Raw genomic sequence first — 14,302 nt, 5'->3', positions numbered from 1 at the left:
CGTGTTTGGCTTATTTACCTTGGTATTTCAATAGTTTGACCTTAATGCAGCAACAACATGACAGACAAGGTTGTAATTCAAATGTCAAATCTTCCATTTTGAGTCACTAAACAGTTTATCCCACGCCACCTGACAGGAGAATGATTACCCCAAGACAGGGACAACACAGCAAGGCACAAGCAATCCAAGAGGTTCCTGGAATGCATTGATGACAAGGTCCTTCTCCAAGTGACAGAGAAGCCAATGAGAGGAGGTGCTACACCAGACCTTGTTCTAACCAGCAAGGAGGGGTTGGTGGCAAAAGTGAAGCTCAAGGTCAGCCTCGGCTGCAGTGACCACGGTGGAGTTCAAGATCCTTAGGGCAGCGAGGAGGACATGCAGCAAGCTTGCTACCCTGGATTTCAGGAGAGCAGACTTCGGCCTCTTCAGGGAATTGCCTGTCAGAGTACTGTGGGATACAGCCCTGGAGGGAAGAGGGGCCCCCAGAATAGCTGGTCAATATTTGAGGATGACCTCCTCTAAGCTCAGGAGTGCTACATGCCAACAAAGAGGGATTCAGCAAAAACACCAGGAAGCCTGCATGGATGAACAAGGAGCTCCTGGAAAAACTCAAACACAAAAAGGAAACCTACAGAGGGTGGAAGCCAGGACAGGTAGCCTGAAAGGAATATAGAGAAGCTGCCTGAGCAGCCAGGGATCTAGTTAGGAATGCCAAGGCCCTGATAGAATTAAATCTGGCCAGGGACATCAAGGGCAACAAGAAAAACATCTACAGGTACATTGGTGATAAAAGGAGGACTAGGGACAATACAAGCCCTCTCTGGAAGGAAACAGGAGACCTGGTTACCCAGATATGGAAAAGGCTGAAGTACTCAATAACTTTGCCTCAGTCTTCCCCAGCAAGTGCTCCAGCCACATGGCCCAAATTGCAGAAGGCAAAGGCAGGGACTGGCAGGATGAAGAACCACCCACTGTAGGGGAAAATCAAGTTTGAGACCATCTAAGGAACCTGAAGTTGCACAAGCCCAAAGGACGTGACAAGATGCATCCACAGGTCCCAGGGGAACTGGCGGATGAAGTGGCTAAGCCACTACCCATCATATTTGAGAAGCTATGGCAGTCTGGTGAAGTTCCTGCTGACTGGAAAAGGGGAAACATAACCGCCATGTTTCAAAGGGGAAAAAAGGAAGACCCGGGGAATTACAGGCCAGTCAGTCTCACCTCTGTGCCTGGCAAGATCATGGAGTGGATCCTTCTGAAAAATACACCAGGGCACATGGAAAATAAGGAGATGACTGGTGACAGCCAACATGGCTTCACTAAGGGCAACTAGTGCCTGACAAATTTGGTGGCCTTCTATTACGGGGCTGCAGTGTTGGTGGATAAGGGAAGAGCAACTGATGTCATCTACCTGGACTTGTGCAAAGCATTCAACACTGTTCCTCATGGCAACCTTGTCTCTAAACTGGAGACATGTATTTGACGGATGGACCACTCGTGGGTCAGGAATTGGCTGGATGGTCACACTCAGAGAGTCAGTCAACAGCTCAATGTCTGAGTGGAGACCAGTGACAAGCAGTGTTCCTCAACGGTCGGTTTTGGAACCAGTGCTATTTAACATCTTTGTCAGTGACATGGACAGTGGGATTGAGTGCACCCTCAGCAAGTTTGCCAACGACACCAAGCTGTGTGGTGCGGTCGACACGCTGGAGGGAAGGGAGGCGATCCAGAGGGACCTTGGCAGGCTGGGGAGGTGGGCCTGTGTGAACCTCATGAAGTTCAACAAGGCCAAGTGCAAGGTCCTGCCCCTGGGTTGGGGCAATCCCAAGCACAGACACAGGCTGGGGGGTGAGCGGATCGAGAGCAGCCCTGCGGAGAAGGACTTGGGGGTGCTGGTGGGTGAAACACTGAATATGAGCCAGCAATGGGCACTCACAGCCCAGAAAGGCAATGGCATCCTGGGCTGCATCAAAAGCAGTGTGGCCAGCAGGTTGAGAGAGGGGATTCTCCCCCTCTGCTCTGCTCTGGTGAGACCCCCCTGCAGTGCTGCGTCCAGCTCTGGGGCCCCCAGCACAAGAAAGACATGGACCTGCTCCAGCAGGTCCAGAGGAGGGACATGAAGATGTTCAGGGTGCTGGAGCACCTCCCCTGTGAGGACAGGCTGAGAGAGTTGGGGTTGTTCAGCCTGGACAAGACAAGGCTCTGGGGAGACCTTATAGCGGCCTTCCAGTGCTTAAAGGGGGCCTATGGGAGAGGTGAGGAGAGACTCTTGATCAGGGAGGGTAGTGATAGGACGAGGGGTAATAGTTTCAAACTGAAAGAGGGGAGATTTAGATTAGATATTGGGAAAAAGTTCTTCACTGTGAGGGCGGTGAGACACTGGCACAGGCTGCCCAGAGCAGCTGTGGCTGCCCCCTCCCTGGCAGTGCTCAAGGCCAGGCTGGATGGGGCTGGGAGCAACCTGGTCTGGTGGAAGGTGTCCTGCCCATGGCAGGGGGGTTGGAACTAGATGGTCTTTTAAGGTCCCTTCCAACCCAAACCGTTCTGTGATTTGTCCTCAGGTTAACACTAGTCTAGGTTGCACTGCAGCTGCTTACTGCAACATCCTCTTAACTGATTGATCTGAAGTGTATTTACGATCTACAGTTGCCTCTCAACTGAAGATAAATGCTGGATAACAGTCTATTTTCTATTCACACCCCTGCAAGAAACATGCAGTTTATACAAGTTCCTACCTGTTGGCTTTATTTCTTCAAAACTGGTTTTGAAAAAACATCATCAGATGTGTTAGAAGATTCTTTACACTGTCACCAATGAAAGCTGTCACTTGTTTGTCCCTCTACTTATCTGTGAAGCTTCTTTTTACACTTAAAAGTTGCATTTGAAGCAAACAACCCATCCAAGATTAAATCATCCATCCAGTTTGCACCTCATTACAAAAGGAGAACAGAAACAGCAGACAACCTACATAAGGGGCAACCAATCAATTTTGTCATCATAAAAAGAAGGGAAGTTGAACACATGACAATTTACAGTTTGATATCAACATGGGCACCATTGTTACCCTACACCTAGGTACTGTTACACTCATACCTTTGAACTCTGGAAACAGAGGCAGGAGCCCAGGTGGGCAGCTAGAGCTGTTCTGTCCTTAGCCATGGGCTGATGTGTGCTCTTCAGCACAAAATATCCCACCATCCCACAAAAGTTCATTTCTGAGGTTTGGACCCACTCCAGTTGAATTCTACATGTCCCTCCAGAAATGAGCAGCATAAGTAAGTGCAGTCTACTGCACTAGTGAAGGCTACAGTGAATTATAAACACTTAGCAGCTGATACAGGCATTTCTCCAGTCTACAGTCTGGCACTAAACCACAAGGGACTTACTCATAACTAAGTTTTAAGTTCCCTAAAGTCCCAGAAGTCCATCATGTGTAAAGAAGTTGCTTTTCCACAAACAGTTTTCCTTCCACTAAGGATCATGAGTAAGTTATTAAATTCCAAGTAGGGCTCTAAAAGAAACCATCAGCTGCAAATAATTAAATTAGCAATATTTTCAGCATTACTTGCATCAAGAACCTCAGCTTCTTTAAGAGCATTAAGATCCAAGATCCCATCTTTCACCTCCTTGGTGAACGAAGTTCTCCAGCTATGCAACTTGGAAGAATGATATGAAAATTAAGGAGAGAGAACAACAGCAGAAAAACTTAGGAAAGAAACAGTAAATGCTACATGAGAGAATGAAGACAAAGCAAGAAGAGAGTGAAGGCAAAACAAAGAACAGCCTATTTTTCTTAAGAGAAGAACCAGAATGAAGATGTGATCTTAACAAACCTATTGAAGACAAGGCATGACACAGCATCTAACTAATTCAACAGTGAACACAAGTATTTATTGCATATACTAGAATTTCAAGCCCTACTTTCATATGTCTAGCTGGTGGACCTTGAAGACAAGTGCTTCTCATACAATCACAATAATTTGTTACACCAACTACACATTTGAAATAGCTAGGACTGCCATGTGTATGTACGTTAGACACAAAGTTGCAAAAGCTAGCATTCAGTTCATCTGCTACAGAGATGAAGATGGACTAAAAGGCTACAATATAAAAAATGTTGAAAAATCCAAGCAACATAACTCAGTTGTATTGTGATATTTACTGATCCACACATCAATCAATGACTGGGCAGCAGCAGATCACCTCTTAAACCATTTCAGTTACGCTATGTCAGTGAGACTAACTACATGTTTTGTTTGTCCATGTTTAAGTACTATAAGTGATTGCCTTCTTTATTCTAACAACAAACTACACTTTAAAAAAATATATTGATCCTGAGTGTCACCTCTCCCTACTATATTACTACTTTCCTCCAGAAAAGGCTGTTCTTGTAAAGACATACTCCAATTACTGTTTGCTTAAGAAAAAAAAAAAACAAAAAAACAAAAAACAAAACCAAGCCATTTGTGCTAAAGTTCCAGCTGTTCACTGTACAGCCTGCTCATGCATAACAGAATACAGTTCTACCTCAGCCTATCACCTGAAGGAATCAAAGGATTCATTGATGGGGGATCTAAAATTGAAGTGTAGGGAAAAGCAAAGTAATAAATACGTATTTTAACCTAATTTAAGTCAGTTCTAGAAAGCCATGCACCAGCTGCTTCACACATATTCAAAATCAGAACCAGTTTTCCATGTTGCCAGCCTCCTCTCCTATAAAGGTGTCCTGACTCTTTTTCTGCTTTGAAAAGGCACCTCAAAAAGCGAAGATGGTTGAGAACCACCGTAAGAAACTTATCTCCAAGAAATCTGACAAGTAACGTGAGCAATCAGTAGGATCTAATCATATTTCTGCTATACATATCACTTAAATACACACATGCATTAAAGACATAAGTAGCAACTGGGATCAGGAACTGTATTTAAATAAGAGACTAATGGGGTAGACAAGATCAATTCTGGCAGTCCAGAGATCTTTCCACTGAGAAGAGCTTTCAATTGACTAGGATATGCAGAGACAGAAATATGATAAAAACAGGTTTTATTTCCACAGTTTGTCAACTGCAAGTTAATGAATAGGTGGTCATGGCATGTTTTGTAATTATGCCAAAGCTAGTTTGGGTATCAAACCTAGAAGCCTGTCACTTAAAGCCATACAGATTTGTATTACAGATATGTAAACTTAAGTACTTCAAGCAAAGTAAAAACACTTTTTTCAAATCTAAATTCTATAGCAGAATTACTACAATGAATGCAGATTACTATTCAATTTGTATGCAAAAGACAGCACCATTAAAGAGTATTTTTTTTAAAATAAACATGAGATAAGGAACAAACCCTATTTAAATTCATACTGTACGCATATGAACATCTAAACATCCTGGGGCAAAGTGTTTTTACATCACTATGTAAAGTCTTAAGCTCTCACCTTTAGCCTCTAACGCCTGACTTTTACTTCTCTATTAAAAGAAACAAAAATCGAAAAGCACTTTGTTCTGCCCAGAACAGCCAAAGGAGAGAACCCACTGAACCGGTTCAGAAGTATTTCACATTTGTCTACAAACACACTGTATTAACATCAACAAAGCACAGTAACTTCCAGTGTTGTGATAAGGCGTAAATCAAGTCTGTTGCAAATTACTATGACCAGCACTGATCTTCACCACTAAGTCAAAAAGGTGATCGGAGATTACTGTAGTCTATGCATTGTTCATATACTCAATATCATCCTTAGCGTTTTCCAAAAGTCAAGACAAGCATCAACTGAAGCAACTTTTACTGCATGGATAGAAGTTCAAAGACTCTGAATGACGGAAGTATAATAATATGCTGAAATAACGCAGAGCTCAGTATATATATTTCATGCATGTATCTAAACTGAGGGTTTAAACTATAATAGTCAATGTAATATACAATTAGATCATAGCTATTTGAACATCAAGTATTTCAGAACTACTCAAAATAACCTGTATGCAAAACAATTATGTAATAACCTATTTTTAATATATGATTTACTTGGTGTGATAAAGCGATATTGAACACACTGCTTTAAGCAGCAGGCACCTTACTGAAAAAGCACACACACAGAAGCCAAACTATCAAATCAATGGTTTACTCATCTCCAGAGCAACGTAACACTAGGCTAAATAGACTAGAAAATGCATATTTCACTTAGAGCTCTAAAAACACGGCAAAGGACTGCAGTCTAAGAGACTCTTTGGAAATAACACATCACCAAGAATAGATGTTGCCTCACCACGACACACTCAAAGTTTGGTTGAAGATATGATAGTTCTAGTTCAGTGTGACAATCCACGTCTAAGCAAACCAGTAGGAAGCTTACATATGGAAAGACTTTTGCTAATCAGTGTTAAGCTTAGTGGTTTTCAGGCAGGTACCCTTGCCTCAAATCCAAGCTCTTGTTTCTGGCACATTTTCAAGGAAAAGGAAAGAGAAGTGCAGGGTAGGTGTAGAATTGAGTTTGAAAGAGTATCTCAGGAAAGCTGATTAGAAGTATCCGAGGTAGCAGCTGATTTTAATCATTCCTAGCCACTGTGACCTGGGTCTCCTACTGCAATCGGTACCCAAGTGGAAACCAACTAATGGATACCAAACAATATGCAAATATATCAAGGGCTGTACACTAGCTTACAGTACACCTCTCCATGAAGTCAGAAGCCCTTTGAAAGGCTTCAGCTTCCAGGAAACTGAATCACAGAAGTGCATGTAGTCAGGATGCTGATGCAGACTTTGAAGAATTATCCACTGTAGAGACAGAATAATCTCTAAGTTGATAAGCCTGAAGAGTATGCAGGTGGTCCCCTAATCACTGCTTTCCCCCCACAGAAGTGGAAAGGACTTACAAGTGAATTCACAGAATATCCTTCAGTTTTCTGTAACTTGGAGTTCTATTAAGGATATAAAAGTAAACTTTAAAAGATAGAATGCTTTAAGTTTAGGCTTCCTACTACCTACCACAATTTTACTGGCATGCTTATAAAGCTGAAGGTCTATTGAACTATCCTTCAATTTTTACATCTATTGTCATTATTAGTTTCAAGTGCCAGTTGCATTTTAAAGTAGATGCTTTGGTCATATATTTGAAAGTGTTACACAATTTCAAAACTTTATGATTAAGATAAAATACCCTGAATATACACTTCAAGACAATCCACACAGCAGTCAGACTCAAGACACATGGAAAAGAATAATAGCATTTATTAATGGATGAACTTTAAGCCAATTCAGTACAAAGATGGACAAGATTCATCAGTCCTGTAACAGTGTAAAGAAAACAAAATTATTTAAAGCATACTGAACACCTTCACCCTGTCTCTCACACTTCAAGCCAGGTTAAGTCAAGCTCCTCTTAGAAAGCAATGGCAACCAAGCTGCTGGAATAGAGAAAAGCATACCATAAGAAGAAAGGACAGTTTAACCATCATCGGTCGCATCACAGTCCAACAAAGAACAGTAGTAGACTACAGCTATTTCAGGCAAGGAAAGTTGGAGGCACAATCCAGAGATGTCCTATTTACCAGCAAGATTAGGGTTTACTAGTCTGAGAAAGGGAAAAAGTCACACTCCTTGTCTGGGCTCAAAATCAGAAGCAGACTGGCAAATGTTTTCAGTATAAACAGCAGTTTAACATGCTTTCTACATACACTAGCAAAATCCTAAAAGCTAGTCCAGTTTTGTGAGCCATTTTCACTTTCCAAGCCCTGTCCTCTAAGTGAAGCTAAATTTGACACCATGCCATTCAATATAACCTCTGTCAGTCACAAGAAAAGTATATGTGATTAACTCTCTTAACCACACAAGCACTCACATCACACCTATGCTTTCAGCATTCTGGGGATAAACGCAAATATCAAAGAGCTGCTATGGCTGTTCCTGAATCTAGAGTTTCACCAAGCTCCTTCACACATCTGAGAAACAACAAAAGAGAACAGGTGATGAATTGATGAACACCTTGCAAACTGAATGCAAGTAAAAAAACCAAACCAAAACACAGCCCACACACCCCTTGAGTAACAGACATTTTCTGTTGAGAACATACACCATAGAACAACAGTGCTTCTACAGACTGTAAACCTTCCCCAGACAAGGACGACCAAATGTTGCCCCTATTTATTATAGGAAGTTAACAGTAAAAGAGAACTGAAAGGTAGGGAGAAACATGCCACATTTTTTCAAGTATGACTTCTGCTGTTTTCTTCTCACATCAGATCTTGAATTTCTCAACTTGGGAGTACCTTTTTCTACCCTACCACCTTTCTTGGTGTATATGGTTACAAGACACTAGATTCACCCTGCAGAGTGTATACCAACAGAATGTGAGCATACGTAGACCACAAGTTTCAAGAAGGGCTATATGTAAAATATTTAAAAATCTAACAGACGTTCTGCAGATTAAGAGAACACAAACTAGAGAATGGATGCAACAGTTCATTATTTATCCTTATTCTTTTGCAATAGTTTGCAATTTTTCAATTAATAAATTGGGAAAAGTGTGGGATTCAAGGACTTAAGAGAAAAAGACAATAGGAAGACACATGTGTCCATCACATCTGTAGGATTTAGATAGACAATTTTAGTCAAATGATAAAAGAAAAAAAGTCCAAGTCCTGACTGTTGGCAAAACAAGAAAACATATATTTAATCCCCCTCAATCTTTGGGAAGGGGGGGAAAAATTGCAGAAATAATTATCCTGTCTCCTGAAGAGCAAACTGAAACCAGGACTTCTTAATCCTATGTTTTAAGATTCACAAATGTTAGGCTCATCAGGTATTTCCTTACTGTCTGCTTCCTCCAGGTGCAGAGCAAGATCTACACTAATTCTGAGCCAGCAGGTGGCATTAACATCTCACACACCCTAAGCAACTAACTACGTGTTAGTCCAATGCTGGGTACAGGCAAGCTTACAGGCAAGCTTACAAGCCCTATTTAAGCCTCATATCTAATGAGTAGTTTTCAAGGACAATTTGTACACTGGCATGGGAAATTAACTACAGTCGTGCATGAAGCATTCTACTCTCCACTCTGACAGAATAAGACAGGACTGCCTTCTCCTCTCTGCCTGATGGTTGGCTGCATTTTCCATCTCCCCTATCAGCACAACTTCATCAGGTATTTGTTGAGTAGCTCACATCAGAACCTTATCCTAGCATGCAATAAGGCACTTAAAAGGTAATGGCAACAGTAGCAATAAAGTTTAACAGTAGGTTCACATTTTTAATTTGTGCAATAAGCCTTTAAAGTAACAAAAGTGGGATATGTCCCTCTTTAAATGATGATTTACTGCATAAGAAATTGATTTGGGACTCAGCAGATGTGAGTTCCTGTTTCCTGCTGATTTTCAAGACTTCCTGTGCAGCCGCTGACAGGTAGACAAGACTGCCATTAGTACAGGCAGAGAAAAATACTTCCTTACCTCAAATAAATGTAGGAATAAAGTCCACTCAACACAGAGGTGCTTGTGTTCTTGTTACAAACTCCTAAATGAACATCCTAATATTTACACAGGGTAGGAGAGGAAGAGGAATAATAATACAAACACCACTGACTTCATATCAAAGTCCACAAGAGTAAAATGCAAAGTCAGTGCATCATTTCAACAATGGAAACAGAATTCAGAAAAAAGAAAAACACAAAACAAATCAAAAAACCTGCAAAGTCAGAAATATACGGGGACATTTTTGCTTTTCTTTCATCTTGAAGTTCAAGTAATTCAGAACATGATTTGAGAAGGCTAAAAAGAGCCCAGTGGGCAGGTTTTTAAAACAGTCATTAAAACTTACTCTTAGTACTGTACAGGAGTAGCACCTTCATTGTCCTGGCAGGGAAAGCAGAAATTAAGATCCAACAAGGATTAGGAATTATTTTCTTCCGAGTACACAATGAAAAAAGTATTAGCACGTGCAGTGAACAGAGCAGCCACTTTCTGAAGCTATTGAATGAGTAAATTCTAACACAAAATTTCACTTTTATTTAATAAGAACTGGCAGTCTTAAGATATTGATCTTCTTTGCATTAGGAAAGTTATAAGATTATTCCCATGCACCTGAACTAGCTAGGGGAGACAGCTTTCAGTAACCAGCCATCTTCCATACTAGAAATCCCAATGTTTTCATGTAAATGCACGCTGGAATTTAGGTGGTTTTGATTTAAACCTACCCTTCCCTTTTTTTTTTCCCTCCTACTCTTTTTCGTGTTCCATTGGAAAAATTTGTTATAAGAATTCCAGGGCCTGCCACAGATAGAGAAGGAAGTTAATGAGAAAAGTTAATGTTCTACAAGTCAAATCCACATGCTGCTACACAAAACAATTATAACAGATAAAAAGAGAAGCTGATACCTAAACAGTACTATTATTCAGTCACTTACAACCAAAGTCATAAAGTCTAGAATAAAATTTAAATCTTGGGTATTCATGTAACACCTGTTTTCTGATAATGCTTCAATTCCTTACAGGTAGCAAGTTCTTGGACTATTTCTAGAGTTTGCTTACCACTGCATTTCCTGCTCTAAGACATTTGAACAGAGACTCATCATCTACAAATATTTACCTGTCACCAACCAAATATTACCAACATTAAACTCAATTTTTGTCCAGGCACTGCAAAGAGCTTAGCTTTTAGAATTTAAAATTCACCTTCTGGATTTCCACCTAACAAGGACCTCTGAAGGAAGTCTAAGACCATATGAATGGAGAGAGGACTAAGGGGTTCCACTGCATGCATAAGAGAATCTGGGAGGAATAGCATAAGCCTTCATTTATCACTTTTCCACAGTTCTTACTGTGAAGACTTGCTCCAGGGCCTGTGCTTAAAAACTGGGGAAATGGAGACGCATGCGTCCACCGAAGCCACAGTGCAAAAGCAGCAGACAGTGCCTGCTATAGATGACCTTTACTGCAAAGGGCTGCAGTAGATCTGCTATATGACAGAAAGATCTTCAGTGCACAAGAAAACCTCAGGCAAATGAGGGGATGTTTGTGGTCAATGTGTGTTTAGTAAGACGTGATCTCTTTCAGGAGTAAGGGAGAAGCTGATATTTTCCATTTTCATACATATAGACCCCAGAAGCACGTGCTTTGTCACCCTGTTAACCAGGACAAAAATATAATTTTGCTGGGATAACTTCAGACCTACAAAAGAATCAATATTAACTAGCATTACAACTTAAGTTGTAACACCTTCTGGCCTGCTTTGAGACATTTAATATTTCACATTAGAAGTACGTACTGTTTGTAGATCCCATTTTAGTACTTGGCTTCCAAAGACAAATTGATAACTTAGGATTTCAAAGCACGACAACGGACAAATTTAAAACTTGCTTCCATGACATCACCTAAAACTTGGGTTTCAGAAAAGGCCTTCTGTTTCAAAAAACAACCAAGCAGCTAGGCCCAGGATAAAAGTGCTTTTCTTTTAGAAAGCATTGACAACACTGATATTACAGGAAGTTATTAAACTGCTATTAATAAAAGTGAGTGACAAAAGACATATGACCATATATGCAACTTAAATTTCAGGGGGAAAAAGCGCTGCATTTTTTGCATACCAGTTATTTTTAAGTAATTACCCTGGCCAAATCTCACTTTTCTCTCATATGCTTGCATAGTCCTTATGCGCCTAGAAAACAAATACTAAGACAAAATGTTTTCACCTGTAGATAGCAGTTAAGACTGTTTCCAAGAGATACAGTATCACTTATAACTTCTGGCCTCCCAAGAACCCCCTGCTATAGGAAGGCAATGAAAAAAGTAAACCCCAAACCTCACAGTCTGATAAGGCTTTAAGTTATTTTACCACACATAACAGTCGTTCCCCCCCCCCAAAGGGAATTTAAAACCCATTAAACTTCACCTCATTCACTGCATACAAGGAGCAATCAGTACTAATAACTGCACTTCAGGACTGTAATAGCCTAGCTTGAAAACCATTATTCTGAAAAGCAGTTATGTACTGAAAAATAAGATTACCTAGGCAATGTCAGACAGAAGCCAAGAGGAAAAACGGATCTCTGGGTCTGTACGTTTGTATGAAGCCTGCAATAAATGCCAACATCTGTAGCTCAGGCCCTTTTCACCCGGCAGATAGGGATGCTGGAGGCCCGATGTGAATGCCAACCAAGTTAAACGGATGTGCCCATGTGCTCGCTACCTACCCTCCCTCCCCCCCCCCGCCCCCAATTCTCTCATTCCCACTCGGGACTACTTTTGTTAAGGACTGCACTATAAAACGGACGGCTGGACAGCCGCCGGCCACGGCTCACACCCGAGAAGGGCCCGCTGCCCCTCCGCGCCTTGAGGCCGGGGTCGGGCGGGGAGCGCGGGGCTGAGGCCCGGGCGGGAGGGGGGCCCTGCCCGCCCCGCTCCCTCCATCCCCGTGCTAGAAGGGTCCAGGAGGAGGATGCCCGTAAGCTACTGCCTCCGTTCCCCGGGAAGGACACGGGGACAGGAGCCGTTTGCCCCCAGGCGGTCCCGCTGTTTCGGGAGGGGGGGAGGCTGCTGCCGTCGCGCCCCTCGGCCCCTGCCCAGGCCGCTCCCCGCCGCGGGGACCGCGCCCCCACCCCCCCACCCCCCGAGGGCAGGAGAGGCGCAGGCGGCTCTGAGCGAGCTCCTGGCCCCACCGCTGGGTGGGGGCTCGGGACTGCTCCCCTGTGAGATCTCACCTTTTAGAGAGGTCCATGAGGACCCCAGAAAAAAGCTTCTCTCCCAGCCGGAACGAGACCACCAGGGCGTCCTCGATGATGTGATCCAGGGTGACCCGCACCTCGGAGCCAGGCAGCAGCGGAGCCTCCGACTCCCCTCCGGCCGGGGCCACGGGCACCGGGGACTTGGGCTCGACAGCGGCAGCATCAGCAGCATCCGGCTCCTCCTCCTCCGGCCGGGACGGCTCCTCCCCGGGCTCCGGCTCCGCGGAGCCCCCAGTAGCCGGCGGGCAGGGCTGCGGCTCCTCCTCGGGAAGTTCAGGGTGCCCAGCAGGCGGCGGGCAGGGCTGCGGCTCCTCCTCGGACTCCGGGCTAGGCGCTCCCCGGTGCTCGGCCTGGGGCGAGCCCACCTCCGGGGTGGAGGGCGGCAGCTTCTCCGTCCTCTCAGCTTCCGGCTCCCGAGTCCCGGCCGGGCTCCGGGCGAGCTGCACAGGCGGCGGCTCCTCGGCCTCGCCGGGAGCAACCTTTCCCCCGTCGGCCTCCTCCCCATCAGGCACCACCGACTCCACGGCCTCGGTGACGGCAGGGAGAGGGTCCGCGCCGGCCTCGCTGCCTGGGATAGGCTCCATCTCGGGCTCAGCTTCACCAGCCCCCCCGTCGCCCGGCACCGCTGCAGTCGCTGCCGCCTCCGCAGCCATGGCCGCCATTTTCTCTGCTGCTTCACCGCCGCCTCCCTCCAGCAGCGGGATCGATAACCACGGCCTTCCCCGCCCGCCTGGGAGGGAGAGCCCGCCCCCTAGGCTCTTATCCGGCAGCCTATTGGTGGGCGCGGTGCAATTTTCTACTTCTACTGGAGAGCGCAGTAGTCCATCAAGCCCAGCGGAAACTTCTCGTTGGCCAGCGGGGGCTTCATTCAATGAAGAGTCGGGAAGAGGAAGAAGGGGTGTGGCTTAGTACTTTACAGGCCGTTACGGATTAGAGGGGTTGGGCTTCTAGGGCTGTTCTGCCAGCTCATTGGTGGAAGGAGGAGCCGCTCCTGGGGGAGGCTGGTAATTGGCGGCGCCAAACGTCCGTCAGGAGGGCGCGAGGCAGGAGCCGCGCGGTGGCCGGCATGCGCGCTGCGGGTGGCCGGGAGAGGGCGCGAGAGAAGATGGCGAGGGCGGGAGGGCGAGGGGGCTGTGTCGGCCGGGAGCAGCAGCCCGCCGCTGCCTCCCAGCTCGTCCAGCGCCCGCCGCAGTGCCTGGGCAGGCGGGGGGTGCTGCTGCTCTGTGGCGGTATCTGCCCCCGCGGTGCGGGGGCGAGCGGGGCCCTTACGGAGGGGAGGGGGCGAGTGGAAAACCGTGTGGTGAGCGGGCGGGTCGCTGGGGAGAGGGAAAATGTGAGGAAGGCAGAGGGCCTGGCGTCTTTTGTGAAGCAAATCAACACTTCAAAAGATTCAGCAGAATTGATTAGGTATGTTAGATAAAGGTGAAAAGGCACTGTTGAAAAGGGAGAAAAAAAGAGTTAACGTTTTCCCTTAAGGTGTTCTGAATCAGTGATTTTTCTTCCTATGGGATCAGTTGTTAGCATGTGGGCATTCCCCCTGCCTGCCCTCCCAGCCCCCCGGTAGGATATCTTGTATTTCCTAAACAAAAACTAATGGAA

The 14,302-nt window shown here is 44.9% G+C and overlaps 1 protein-coding gene across 1 annotated transcript in view; it reads right to left on the bottom strand.

Annotated features, from left to right (window-relative positions):
- PWWP2A (PWWP domain containing 2A) overlaps positions 1-13,365 on the bottom strand; it is a 30,946-nt gene extending 17,581 nt beyond the window's left edge. The window contains exon 1 of the mRNA XM_086470890.1: positions 12,680-13,365. Within this exon, the coding sequence (XP_086327016.1) occupies positions 12,680-13,365 (686 nt within the window). The remainder of the gene's footprint in view (positions 1-12,679) is intronic.
- Between the last annotated feature and the right edge of the window lie 937 nt (positions 13,366-14,302).

This window comes from Leptosomus discolor, chromosome 10 (genome assembly GCF_034619465.1).
Source record: "Leptosomus discolor isolate bLepDis1 chromosome 10, bLepDis1.hap2, whole genome shotgun sequence".
NCBI classification, from domain to species: Eukaryota; Metazoa; Chordata; class Aves; order Leptosomiformes; family Leptosomidae; genus Leptosomus; species Leptosomus discolor.
This window is presented reverse-complemented; position numbering and strand designations above follow the sequence as displayed.